Raw genomic sequence first — 13,697 nt, forward strand, 5'->3', positions numbered from 1 at the left:
AAGCGATGACGAGGACGGCTCTGTTCGCAGAGGCACGCACAGAGGCCTGTGCTGCAATACTGTTGGTAATGAGAACTCGTTTGGTGGGCCTTACATCACGACATGATGGCGCTGAGAGCATATACACGGCGATGCTCACCCAGTCGAAGTGATAGGTAGCAGGACAAAGATCGGCTTCCGTTTCGGTCTTGCAGACCAATGCTTGCACCGTTGAATTCAGGATGAATAAAAGTAGGTTTACAAAGGGACAAGCTGTAGTTGTTAGCTGATTTAAGGTAAGAAAGTGCTTCATCGATCCCTTTCACTGCGCAATGGGGTGTCATGATACTTACGTGCGTATTGAGAAATCGCTCATTCTTAGTGAAGCTTGTCATTTGTATCCTAATCAAGCTGAGCAAGACGGATTGTTGTCTCATCAGATGTGTGCTGTAGAAGTTACGATTGTTGACGGTGTAAATGAAGACGACGGTCACTCGATGTCACATGGCGCCTTTTTGAAGCCAAGTGGAGAGAGGAGACGGTTTGAAAAAAGACTGCGTGGGAAAACGGATTATTTTCGTGACAACAACCAACGAAGTTCTGGATAGAGAAGATGTAATTTGCAGGTAGCATTTTCCTATTGGGTGATGACGAACGGTGAATAGCCCTAAATAAGAGAAAAGGAATAGCATATAGCATATAGCAGAATGGCTCCAACTTTCACATATCGTCTACGGGACCAATACCAAGAAAAACCATGACACCTAAAGCTTCTATCATGCAGATGTAGAGGAGCATACAACATCCGCACTGTCATTGCTGGTGGTTCTCTTTGACAACGAGCGAGAATCTACTTACACGGCGGCCACCAATTTTTCTGCACATGAGCTCGCTGCTGATCGTTTGGGACTTACCAAAGAGCTGTCAACGCAGCGGCTACGGAAAATACGCAAAGATTGTGCATCAACTCTGGCTGGATGGATCATCAGGAGAAGTAGACTCGGCTTTTTGGCTTATTTCTATTCGGCCGCTCGAGGACAAGCAACCGGCGGCCGTCATCGAGGTAGACTCCTTGCAGACACTTGTATCGCTGCATGCCATGGATGCTTTCTGGAATGAGGTGTCCAACCATGACGTCAAGACTATTCTTCTAGCAGACTCTTTCCAGAAAAGCCAGATATCACATATTCATAGAACACTGGCAATAGCGGCTAGGCCAAAGGCCACGTCTAAGCGATAAAACACCGGCAGTGGATGCAGAAAGTGATCGGTCTTGTTCTGCACTGCATTTAAACAATCAACGCCAGTTTTGTAGACAGCATAGAGGACACATTGACTGTCTGCCGCAACTCCGGATCCCACAACGTTGTTAACAGGCTGACATAAATTGACTTAGGAAGGCAAGAAACTCCATGCTATCTTGCCATTTGCCAAGGTCTCTGTATTTTGTTGCAATGGCTCTAGTCATATTATCTCTCCTAAATATACAAACAGTACCGAGTCATTCTTCCCATTCCGTCAACCATGCTGCAGAGTTTTTCGTGTTAGGATGATTCAGACCAAGAACTCGATTCCGAGCCTCGACGCAGCTTTGCATCATTTCCAAAGCATCTGCGTGTCGATCCAAATTTTTCCAAACTATAGCGACATTGTTCATGCTGGTTAACGTGTCGGGATGGTCGGCTCCTAGCTTTGTCTTATAGGCCTCTACTACATGCTCCCCAAGCTCCTCAGCCTCGTCCCAGCGGCCTTGACTTTCGTATACCAACGCTAGGTTAGACATGCTGGTTAACGTGTCGGGATGGTCGGCTCCTAGCTTTGTCTTACTAGCCTCTACTACCTGCGCCCCAAGCTTCTCAGCCTCGTCCCAGCGGCCTTGACTTTCGTATACCAACGCTAGGTTAGACATGCTGGTTAACGTGTCGGGATGGTCGGCTCCTAGCTTTGTCTTACGGGCCTCTACTACCTGCGCTTCAAGCTTCTCAGCCTCGTCCCAGCGGCCTTGATTCCGGTATGCCGACGCCAGGTTAGACATGCTGGTTAACGTGCCGGGATGGTCGGCTCCTAGCTTTGTCTTACGGGCCTCCACTACCTGCGCTTCAAGCTTCTCAGCCTCGTCCCAGCGGCCTTGACTTTCGTATACCAACGCTAGGTTAGACATGCTGGTTAACGTGTCGGGATGGTCGGCTCCTAGCTTTGTCTTACGGGCCTCTACTACCTGCGCCCCAAGCTTCTCAGCCTCGTCCCAGCGGCCTTGACTTTGGTATACCGTCGCTAGGTTAGATATGCTGGATAACGTGTCGGGATGGTCGGCTCCTAGCTTCGCTTTGCAGGCCTCCATCTCCTGCGCCCCAAGCTTCTCAGCCTCGTCCCAGCGGCCTTGTCTTTTGTATACCGACGCCAGGTTATACATGCTGGTTAACGTGCCGGGATGGTCGGCTCCTAGCGTTGTCTTGAATATCTTTACCAATTCTTCGTGATTGATTTCTGCTTCCTTATAGCGGCCCTCGTAGTATAGGCAATCTCCATATCTTTTGAATAACATAAGAAGGAGGCTGTTGTAGTCGTAGGGCCCAGCATTCAAAGTCAGAATATAGTGAGCGTGAGGCATGCATGATCTCCACTGTGCTCGATCGGTTTGGTCAGGTTCGAGTAGAGCGTCCGCCAGTCTTGTAACAGCTTTGTCTGTCCAAGTGTCCAGGGTCTCTTCGGCGCGTAGCCAATTTCGTGTGGCGATGTGTACCAGCCGGTGCATGCTAAACGCATTCCCCGTCGTGTGCTTGGTGATGAATGAGTATCCTGTCAGTGTGCCGATGGCTTCCACCTCCCTCGCCTCCGGAAGGCTAGAAGGACGCGGAAGAAGTGACCTCGGAATATCCTTCGAATCGATGCAGGCCATGAAGGAAAGAAATTCTGACGCAAGAGGGTCGCGCTTCTTTATCTCTGTAAACGAGATGAGCCATGTTTTAGCCACAGAGTTCTGAATGCTTTGGTACCGCCAGTCATCATTGAAGTCTTTGCTCAGTAGTTCAATCTGCCCAGCCTCCTGCTTGTCTAGGAGTTGAATGTAGTCTTGCAGCGTTGTCTGGTTCATGTTGACGTAGCTTGCCGCTTGAACAATAGCTAATGGGAGATAAGCTAGCCGTTCTAGCAGAATTCTTGTGTCTTCTTCGGCCTTGACGAGATCTTCGTTGCCGAGATAATTTTTCAAAAGCTGCTGACTGGTAGACTCGTCCATTTCAGACAAGTTGACAACGTTTGGACTAGCGAGTTTAAACGCTGCCCTGTTGTCGCGCGTTGTAAAGACGATGGTGCCAATATCGTTCTTGGGCAGATAGTCTAGCAATCCCCTCGAACTTGGGGAGGTATTGTCTTCCCAGACACTCAGATCATCAACGTTGTCGAAAACCAAAAGCCAGCGACCACTATTGTCGCTACTCAAGTAGTCCCGTAGAAGCTCTTTGACGTTCAACTGGGCATCGTTGTGACCTGGTATTTCAAGCTCTCGAGAAATGATCCGGTAGGCCTGATCAATGGTTTCGGAATTGACACAAGAAATCCAGAAGACGGCACAGTCTGAGAGCTCCTTTTGCTGGAAGGCAAACTCTAACGCTAGCTGTGTTTTCCCAATACCACCAAGTCCTGTGATGGCGATCTTCATGGTCCGTCCTGTTGTTGGGAGCATTTCGCGAAGCCTCTTCATCTCAGGGCCACGGCCAGTAAAGCCTGGGTTTCGTTCAAAGGCCGAAAAGAATGGTCGTTTATTCGCTTGAGAGGGTTGTGAAGAAGAGGGCTGCACCGTAGGCTCGTTCGTCAGTTGAGCTATCTCACGCTGTAGACGCCGACGTGCGCTGTCTTTTCCCTCCGCATAAATCACGGGCATAGACACGCCAAAGATGCCAAGCAGACAGTACGATAGATCCTCTTCTCGAGACGTCACCCGCGATTCTGTCCATCGGAACCGCTCCTCAACCGTGAATTGAGAAAGATCTTTACACCGAAGAGCCTCGATGGATATTCCCGTGACTTGGTGAATCTGTTGTTCGAGAGATCTTTTGTTGCCCAGACAGACGCGGTCGTTGGAGAAAAATTCCACTGTTTCTGGCGCCAAAAGCTCCTGAAGTGTCCAACCTCGCTTGAACCAGCGACTGTTTCGAAAGTCCTTGTCCCACGCAGGATCGGGCTGCTTGTCACTGCCTCGACTGTTCACATCTGTCAGGTAGACGAAGCAGACGGTGGCCTTCTGGTACCATTGGTACATGGACACCAGGGACTCGGTAAGTTCGGCTTGATTCGTCTTGTCGATGCAACATGTGTCGACCCAAAAGTACTGCAGGCCTTTTCGCGAGGCCTCTTTGTAACAGAACTTGATCTTCTTGTATCCGGCTTTTTTCTTCCTGGCGGTGCCTTTCACCAAATCCTTCATAGTAACCTCTTCGGCGGGCCGGCCCCAAGTGTGGGACAAGATGGCATATGCGGGGATCTTGTCGGGGGGGAACTCTTTCAGAGTAAACCCAGTTTTAGTGCGGCGTAGAAGACGCATCTTAGAAAAAGTCTGGATGAAATGCGGGAGTGGAACGAAACCAAAACACTAGGAGTTATGAGTAGATGGAAATGCGAGCAAGAGAATGATCATACAGCCAGAAAAAGAGTCAGAAAAGAAGAAAAAAGACACTAGGCGCTCCTCGATTACAGGGGGGGGTATTGCATAGTAAGGCAACAATCGTTGGGCAGTGAGGTGGGGTGTTGCATTGCATAAGTGCCTTCCATTGGCCCAATATGAAACTATCGTCACGGGCTTCCTTCCTGTAAGATGGAGGGGCTAAATATTCAGAGGGACATTATCAGAGTGGTTCGATACAGATAAAACAATAAAGAACTTATGCCGACGAAGCCAACAAGTATACTTAGCCTGAACTGGAATCTAGAAAGAAACGAGCCAGATATTACGAGACCATTGCATTCGTGACTTGGATAGTGCATTTTACAGTAACAGGCGGTGTGGACGCCTGTAGTCTAAGCTTCAGCCGCACTTCTATCCGGGTCAATACTTGGGGTGCCGGCGTTCTTCCAACGATGCGTGTAGGCGTTTCGCGACACGGTCCCATGGGACCAGGTGGCGCCCTGGGCGCGCAGGAGGATCTCGCGGATGTAGGCGGCCTGGCCCTGGACTTGGCTTTAACGAGGGCGCCTGGGCTCTTCGGCTGACCGGCGTCACTGCCTGCAGCCCGCGGCCGTCCGGGTCGACAAGCTGGACGCTGGGCCGGTTGAAGGCTTGAGCCTGACGGTTGTCGTCGGGTCGGCTACGATGCTGTCGACGTGTGCGAGCAGCTGCTCGGCCAGCTTAGCCGCCGAGCTGTTTTGCAGTACTGTGTGGCCGACGGTGCCGAATATGGCCGATTAGGCCGACGAGTGCGTCCAGCCGTCACCGAACAGGATGGGCTCACCAGGCGTTTCTGAGTTACTCTACCCTTATTGAGGCTGGGGGCGCGGACATGCTGTCAGCCGGGCCCCGTCACGGCCGTTGTTCGAAACACCGGGTTGGTCGGCTTCTGATCGTGTGGCAACATCTGCGGCGGCGTCTGCTGCACGACGTACAGCTCGGTCACTCACGACGGCCACCTCGGGAACGACGGCCACGAGCTTGTCCTGCAGCCTAGTCAGGCGTGCATCTGTTGGCGAGAAGCCTGAGAGCCCGTAGTTCCACTGGGCCGTGTGCCAGAGCGAGCCTGCAAACGAGAACAGCCCCAGAACGTCGGGCACTTGCGGCTGCGTCAAGATACCTTCTGCCAGGTACACGTGCTCAGTCTGGAAGACGTGCGTGTTGGCGATTGTCCCGGCCGGTACTCAACCGCTCGCACACACTAATGTGACGTCTGGTAATCCCAGTCGAGCCTGCTAACGTCTGTTCAGAAGAGGCATCTTGTCGGTCAGATGCCACTGCACGACCACCCGCACCAACTGCTGCCGGATCTCGTCACCCGGTGCGTACTTGACTCTCAGCACGTGGCCTGTCTCTTCCAGAACCGGAAGGTACAAGTAGCTCTCAATGTCGCAGTGCAGCCCCGAAAACCGGTTTCAGTATCATGTGCCACCAAAGTCGCCGCCGGCATCGACGCCGCATGGTTGACTCAGATCCCGTAGACGCTGCTCCCTCGCCTCCGACAGCTGAAACTTCGTGCCCTGCTGAATCAGCCGCTTCTGAGCCTCCTCATCGTACTTCTTCCGCAGGACTGCGAGCTTCGCAGGGTTGACCGGGGCCGGTCTGCTGTGGTGATACCCATCACGATGGCTTTGGTCAATTGCCGTCAAAGGCCGCTCCATCTTGCCTCCCTCTCGATATCTACTACAGATCTATATATCTTGCGTCGGTCAAGGGGCTTACCCAAATGATCAATTTCATCGCATCAAGCAAATAGCTGACTGGAAGTTGTGACCGAGCTAGGGAATAAATATACAAGATGAGAAGCTATGGCTGCGGAACGTCAACGCGGAAACGTCTGGTCTTCACGGCCCCAACAGATTTCTCCAAAAGAAACAAAGATGAAAGGCGTAGGGACTATAACGACAATTCTCTTTGGTTGCTTTGGCTGGCCGTTATTAGGCGTCATGCAGTAGAAAGATTGAAAACACTATGTGACAATAGATAATATACGACAGACAGATTGATGGTTGCGGTCTGGCTTACCTTACTGAAAAGAGTATTCAGGATGTTGCCAAGATTCGTGGACAGTAGTGCAAAAAGTGGACTTTCTACTCCGTATGGTACCTTGTTGTGTCGACCAGGTTGTACTGCTGTGAGTTTTTCAGCCACCATCACCAGCAGAACGAGCGTGGCAGCATTGAAGTTGGAGAATGCTGCGTCTCAAACCGTGCTAGGCTATTCTGGAAATTCACCGGGGCTGTGCTCCGGAGCCTATATGTGTATCGTCTCTCTGGATCACGCTTTGATAGATGCCACTATCAAAGCCAAGAGTAAGTCTGTTTTTATTTTGGGAGCTTCCGCAAATTGATGCAAGATAAAGTTACAGTGATTATTTGCATAATAATTTCTACTCTTCCTTGAAACGCTACTGGTATAGAAATATTTTCGGCCATTGTGCGAGAATTGCTTCTGGGGATCCAAGTTGTCACTATGAGCTCAGATCGCTGTCATCACTCCGAGCAGTACGAGTTCACCTGAAAGAGTTTAGTACGCACAGTGCATCTGTCCGCTTAGGCAGAAAATGATATATCGTTGGCTAAGAACGGGTTTAGTGGGGACATGTGTCCGTAACCGGCAAGCGCCAAATAGACATCCCATACAGTACGGAACAAGCAGCTCTGTTTGTTTGCACTCTGACAAGGTGTTGACACATCGCAACTCTAAAGCATAAATCATCATCTAGCGAGTGCATGAAGTGGCAGTTCAGAGCACTCAGTAATGGATAAGAATAATGAATTAAACGAGCCTACGGAAGAAACTGAGAGTCGGGACCGCCCTCTGTTCAAGGCGTCGAGGCCACCGAATCAACAAGAAGGTAGCTTTCTCATGCGGATCCCACAAGAAATTCGCGACATGATCTACTCCTACGTCTTCTACTCAACAAGAATCAACTGCGGTGAGAGAACACTTTCGATTTACAGGAGAATCCGAGTTTTACCTGCTCCAAACGCCCTCGCCCTACTACGCACCTGTCTCCAAGCGCACGTCGAGATCGGCCCTAGATGGCTGCGCGAAGTGTTGTTCAGCTTCGAGACTCCAGCGGCAATGCTTGACAAACTTACGAACATATCCATCAAGACGAGGTCTATGATACGTCACGTGCGCGTCTCCGGAGACCCAGTCGTGCTGTTGTATCCAGAGGATAAAATCCACTACCGAACCCCTGCACTCCTCAAACTACTCCCTGGTCTTCAGCTCGACAGACTTACAGTGCTGGGAACTCGGGTCAGTGCGGTGAGTTATGAGACTATCAACAAGCTCATCAGATTCAGTGATGGCTGGAAGGAACTCTACTACGAATCGCATAGTTCTGCCCTTCTCGGCTACGAAGACATTTGGGGGCCATGGGACGATGATTTGGATCCAGACCTATACTTGCGCATGCCGCAGCCAGGAGTCTGGCAGCAGGTTTTGGAAGATCGCGATGGATCGGCATCATGCCCTTCGGTGGCTGTCTACCGCACCACGAAACCAGACCGCGCTTGTTCTGTCTTGAACGCTGCCACGCGGGTCCCGTTTGCGCAGACGCTGTCTGAAGGGCAGACAGCGTCCACTTTTTATACAACAGAGGACGCCTCTTTGATGACGCCGGGCGAGCGCAAGAAAGAAATGCTGGTCGTGGCAAAACGGGGCAGAGGCTGTGATTACGAAGTGAAGAAGAGCCCCAAATACTCGCCAGACGATAATATGCGATTTGAGATGCCCGTGGTACCGTGGAAGCAAATCGTGAGAGAGGCCATAATCTGGGACTGGATCTGTGATACGGCAAACGGAGAAGCACTGCCCAACTCTGCAAATGACATGAATCATGTCTTGGAAGATGCTTACAGCCACGTGGAGGACTACGTATGGCCTCCTCGTTATTTAATGTAGGATATATAGACATGTTTTGAGTCAGAATTAGGAGCCAATGTATGATTTCGACCTCAAACCTTTACTACGTTTAAGCCAGTTGATCCACCTACGCATTTAAGTACCACTAGAGGCCCCCATCTAGCTCTGAGCTTGCCTCAACCTCTTTTAGAGACCAATAGCAGCCCCAGTCCTCACAACGTCAAAGTCCAGAACTTACCTCCCGGCTCTCTCCTTTTCATTCAAAAGGCGAACCAACGTCGAAAAGTCAGCAACATGGCAATCTATGTATGCGAGCCCTTCGTGTTTCCGTTCATCGCGAAACGTCCTCCCCTGTGGCGTGCTTTGTGGATCCCAGTCCCCCACGAGCCAGGAAACGGCGCTCAACAGCTCGTCCGGGTCGATCAGCGCCATGACCGTCTCGAGCAGCTCCAGGGATGTGAGCCTAAGCATTGTGCGCAGTCCGTGTAGGGTACGGTGTGGTAACGGCCTACTATCGCTGATGAGGGACGCATATCCGGCGCGAAAGTATAGCGATACGGTCGAGAGGCCGTAGTCGACCTCGAGGCCGCCCGGATGCCCCGGCTGCAGCTCTGCCACGAGGGCAGAGAAGGCAAAGATCATGTCACGAGGATCGGTGCTCTCGGCAGCGCTGAACCTTCTGACGATGCCAGAAAGCGGGATCGGGAACTCGTGCGAGCGGTTCTTCAGGCCGGCCAAATGGTCGAACCGGGTGATGGTGTCATACAGATAGCCCCAGGTGTAGCCCCTGGCCACGGGTCTCTTCTCAAGCAGCATCATGTGCGCAGACGAGAAGCTATCCCAGGAGACCTGCGCGGTGCCGAGAGAAAAGTACAGCTGCCGTGCCAGCAGACACTCCTGGATGATCCAGGCACGTCGCCAGTACGGCTGGTCCAAGACCAGCCTTAACGTGGCCTGCAGAGACGTCCAGACAGACGGATCGTCAGCCTCGGGTGGCCGTCGCCACGTTCCACCATCGTTCTCGCCGGAACCATTGGGACTGTAGTCGCCGGCGGACGTGGTCGCGGCCACGCGTAAGAGAAGGTCTGTCGCCGGAGAGCCGGGGCCCAGCCAGGCAAGGACCTTGCTGGCGTTCTTGTAGATGTCCTGCATCAAACGCACCTGCTGGGTCCGTTCCTTGTCATCTACCTGGTTGATGCAGATGGCGTCGGCATACAGGAGCCGGGGCTGTTTGCTGCTGCGCAGCACAGTGAAGAACTCAAACAGGCTGCGACGAATAGGCACGTGCATGCCATTCACTAAGACCTTTGCTTCATTCTCGGCCGAGCTCCAGACGTACGACAGCGCTTCGTAGTCGTCTCCCTGGCTCAGGAGCTTCGGCAAGAGCGTCAACACGACCGGGTCGCCCTCTCGGCCGGGTTGCAGCTCAGCAAGGCGGAAGGTATCGCCGTTGTTGGGGAGAGATCTGTACAAAGACAGGGACATATCGAGCGCCCTTCTACTTTTGGACATGTTTCGTGCGGCTGAGAGGCAGTCATACGTGTTGGAAAAGGCTGGCTTTGGCTTGGTACTCTCGCCAATGCATGGAGTACGGTTTGTCCTATGGAGCGTAACATCAGCAACGGTGCACGGACCTGGAAAACGATTGTGGCTTCTACTCCGTGCACCACTAGTCTGTCACGCAGGTTCTGCGTGATTACCAGTGTAAGACCCGTACGGTAATCCTTGTGGGATATTCGTCCGGACCAGTTGCCCGTATCGTAGTAAGCTCTAAGGCCTTCAGAAGATCTAGTAATGATATTTCGTTGGGTGGTTGACTGATTGAAGACCAGACTGTGCGCAGTATGCGCGCAGATCAGGGCTTCGTCTTATCTAGTGATTTCGGCGGCCGAGGTCAAGTCAGGTGACCTCGGGGAAATCCACACGATGATGTCTTTATACACGTGACCGTATATGGGCCCGGGAACGCTAAGCATTGATTGTGAGGTGGTGCACGGACCACTTCCTAGCGGACTTTTCAGCTCAAACTTCCCCTTGGCCTCAAATAGCTGTATTTCCTGGATATATATAACTTTGAGTGCCGTCGTGTACTCGTAGAATGACTATTCGATGAAACAGAGAATGTAGCGAGAGCTGCTTGAGTAATGCTGAGGTTTCGAAAAAAATGCCTGCTAATTTGACTACGAGCCGGAGCTAGCCTTGGTAAGATACCATATACTAAAGGTAGGAGCGGAAACTCACCCCTCGTTGTGTTCTGTAGATGATCGTAACAACTACGGAGTACTATGACGTACAACCACACGTCTTTCATATTAATTCAGAATGCGGTAGACTTGCTAATAGGCCTGTCTTGCGGCTGTATATAAGAATATATACTACTCTGTACGATTGTGAACTTATCTTGCTTCAAATCTTGCCGCCCTCAATATTCAAGCGTGTCGCTAGAATCGCCACTGTTCAAGCCCTCAAAGCGTCAATGCCGTGGGGAAACCTGAAGAAGCCACGCCTGTCTCAGAAGGGTTTGACGCGTCGCATCTGTACGGTGCACCGTACATGTATCTTTTCAGTACACTGCAAAAGTCTCTACCTGTTAAGTTTCCGCCTATTTTGACACTTGCCACAAATCACTAATAACGTCGAAGGGCCATAGAGTATCAAAATGCTCACGGTACGTAAAAACTATGAAAATACTAGCTAATAACGTGTAAATGCCCTATTTATCAGTGCCACAATAATATAGCCAACGCCGTGATCAACAGCTTAGTCCCTGTTGGTCTAGAGAGCTGGAGCGGCGGGCGTAGGTTGGATTCCATGCGGCGTACCCATCTTGCCTAGGCGCCAGCCCCCCTTTATACCACTACTAGAGTTGAGGTTGTCGACACTCGTTTCGTGGCCGTGCAAGCCAACCCTAACGGTGTGAAGGACCTTGTGGTCAAGTCCAAAAAGTGGCACAAAAGCCTTGACGCCAAGATGGCTCTGGCAATTGGCACAACCCGACTGCCCCCAGCGACTCAGAACACTCTCCGTCCCTACTACACATTCCTGCCCGTCTATCGTGGCGCGGGCGACTAGGACAAAGGAACCCTTGATTGTTGCCCGGTTGACGCCTGAGATGCGCACGACATCCATTGACTTCTCTTCGGGGGTCCCACTGTTGCCAACTGGGAGCTCGAACAAGCTGCGCGACTCCTTGTTCGCCAAGGACGCTCTTTGTGCACCATGACGACAGCCACATGTTTCGTCTTTGCAGGAGGTGCCGTTTTCATATGTCTTGTCATCACAGTCATAATACTTGTAGCCCAGCTGCGACACAATGTTGACGACATCCTGTTGCAGAGTTACCAATGGTTAGCTTACGTACAGACAACGCCCGACAAGGAACACTTTCCTGGTTGCACTGCTAGGATTTTGTTTCAACTTACATTTGAGGTAAGCGGGTCGCCATCCTGCTCGTCATTTTTGGTGAACGGGGCGAGGGGGGACTTCATAGTCAGCCAGGTGTTTCCAGCAACCCCTGGAGTTGGGCCCTGGGAGTCGACCGAGTTGGTGCCAGGATATTCAGGCACAATTGTCAGCTGAGTCCGCGAGTTCAAGGTAGAGTCCCATGTCTTCTGCCAGTCCCAAAAGACTTTGTCGATGAAGCAGTGGTGGAAGTAGAAAATAGGGTCGAACGCGGCCGTGTCGTTCTCACCCATATCTCCATTGGCTCCAATGATAGGATCGAAGTCTCCCATTCCAGGAATACTGAAACCTCCGACGGCCAGATGCATGTCATTGTGGGCACTTTCAAGGGAGACGACGGCAGAGCTGGTGGGACCATTGGAAGAGCCGGTCTTGGAGTCCGCGTAATTCCCCCCCGTATTATTGCAGATGTCATCGTTGTATTGGGCGGCCGAAGTGGCGTTGGAGAATACTGTGTAGGAGGGAGCCTTCAAGCACTGCTCATACTTGCAAGCCGTGTTCGTCGAATACTTCTGGCCGCTGCTCAGGGTTATCGAGTTGTTTAGCCAGTCTCTCACGTTTTTGTTGAGAAGTTTGTCTGTGTTGTTATCATTGCCGTTGAGAATAGTCATCAGCATATTGTGCTGGTTGGTTGCAGCAATATCGGAACTGCTAGCGAGTCCAGAGAACGGGTATCGCTTCGTCTCGTAGCCTTTAGGCTTAGAGTAATCTGCGTCGGGCACTGGCTGTAGGTTGTCCGTTATGCCATCTTGAAACGTGTAAGACCGCAAGGGGTTGTCGATTTCCAGGTCCGAATCGGATTTCTCATGAATAGAACTAGGTATCGTAACCTTCTGTCGAAGAAAGATGTCGGGAATGCCGTTGTGTCGTGTGCCCGAGCTAGTCTCGTTCCAGTAGGGGAGGGCGACATCTTCGCAGCCCTTGACACTGCGTAGGGCATTCTCGAGACGCAGCAAGTACGCGCGGTGCCAGGTAGGGAACAGCACATTGCCATGGTTACAGTAGCCGCCCCACCAAGACGGATTGCCCCAGCCCGCGCCCCGGAATGGCATGCCATGATAGCCAGCAATCTGGAAGAAGGAGTTGGGGTCCTTTGGGTCGAGCTGCTGGATTATGTGGAACGACCACAAGACTTTCTGCATGACCAATTTCTTTCGCTGTGTCTCTTTGCTATCAGGGTCCTTGTCGTCGTAGGCTTTTTGGAGTTCGTAAACGTCCTCGCGAAGTTGCACCGTCTTCTTGTCTCTTCCCATACTGGGCGAAGCAATTGTAGATGAAGCCATTCTAAACCAGAGATTAGAGCCTGAGTCACAGCTTCAGAACGGACCCGAGTGAAGATCGTGGACAACGATACGGTTCGTTATAAACCCTTCGTTTTGAACTGATTGGAAGCTTGTAACTAACGTATAAAGAAACTCAGCTTCTGTTCTTGGCGAGAATAATAAGGAGGTACTGGTGAAGCTTTAGCCAAAGCTTGAAGTTGCAGGCAGGTAAAGAACACTGATTGGAAATGAGTTGAAGCAGAAGAAGAAAAATAATAAGACGGCAGACACAGTCCCTTTATATATACCCTCTCTTCCTTCGTCTAATGCTTCTCGAGGCAGTACATACAACCGCTCTGGTCCTTATCTCCTCTACTCCCTTCCTTCTAACTCACTGGTGCCTTAGTGTGGCCTCGAGTTGCTAAGTGATAGGCCGAGAGCTTTTCCAAGATGCG

At 51.4% G+C, this 13,697-nt stretch overlaps 4 protein-coding genes across 4 annotated transcripts; all 4 read right to left on the bottom strand.

Annotated features, from left to right (window-relative positions):
* Positions 1-1,480: 1,480 nt before the first annotated feature.
* Positions 1,481-3,640, bottom strand: CMQ_266 (kinesin light chain; the record flags this gene model as incomplete). The annotated part of the gene is made up of 1 exon (XM_014313888.1): positions 1,481-3,640. One exon carries the CDS (start codon positions 3,638-3,640, stop codon positions 1,481-1,483), a length of 2,160 nt encoding a protein of 719 aa, XP_014169363.1.
* A 1,355-nt stretch (positions 3,641-4,995) lies between these two features.
* On the bottom strand, positions 4,996-6,303 carry CMQ_123 (uncharacterized protein; the record flags this gene model as incomplete). Its single annotated transcript, XM_014313745.1, has 5 exons — positions 4,996-5,145; positions 5,189-5,310; positions 5,475-5,765; positions 5,883-5,996; positions 6,075-6,303. 5 exons carry the CDS (start codon positions 6,301-6,303, stop codon positions 4,996-4,998), a joined length of 906 nt encoding a protein of 301 aa, XP_014169220.1.
* Positions 6,304-8,752: 2,449 nt separating this feature from the next.
* Positions 8,753-10,030, bottom strand: CMQ_257 (heterokaryon incompatibility protein; the record flags this gene model as incomplete). The annotated part of the gene is made up of 1 exon (XM_014313879.1): positions 8,753-10,030. One exon carries the CDS (start codon positions 10,028-10,030, stop codon positions 8,753-8,755), a length of 1,278 nt encoding a protein of 425 aa, XP_014169354.1.
* Positions 10,031-11,293: 1,263 nt separating this feature from the next.
* Positions 11,294-13,233, bottom strand: CMQ_332 (tyrosinase; the record flags this gene model as incomplete). The annotated part of the gene is made up of 2 exons (XM_014313705.1): positions 11,294-11,845; positions 11,941-13,233. The coding sequence occupies 2 exons, from the start codon at positions 13,231-13,233 to the stop codon at positions 11,294-11,296; spliced, it is 1,845 nt and encodes a 614-aa protein (XP_014169180.1).
* Between the last annotated feature and the right edge of the window lie 464 nt (positions 13,234-13,697).

The sequence above is a fragment of the Grosmannia clavigera genome (assembly GCF_000143105.1).
Source record: "Grosmannia clavigera kw1407 unplaced genomic scaffold GCSC_179, whole genome shotgun sequence".
Classification (NCBI taxonomy): domain Eukaryota; kingdom Fungi; phylum Ascomycota; class Sordariomycetes; order Ophiostomatales; family Ophiostomataceae; genus Leptographium; species Leptographium clavigerum.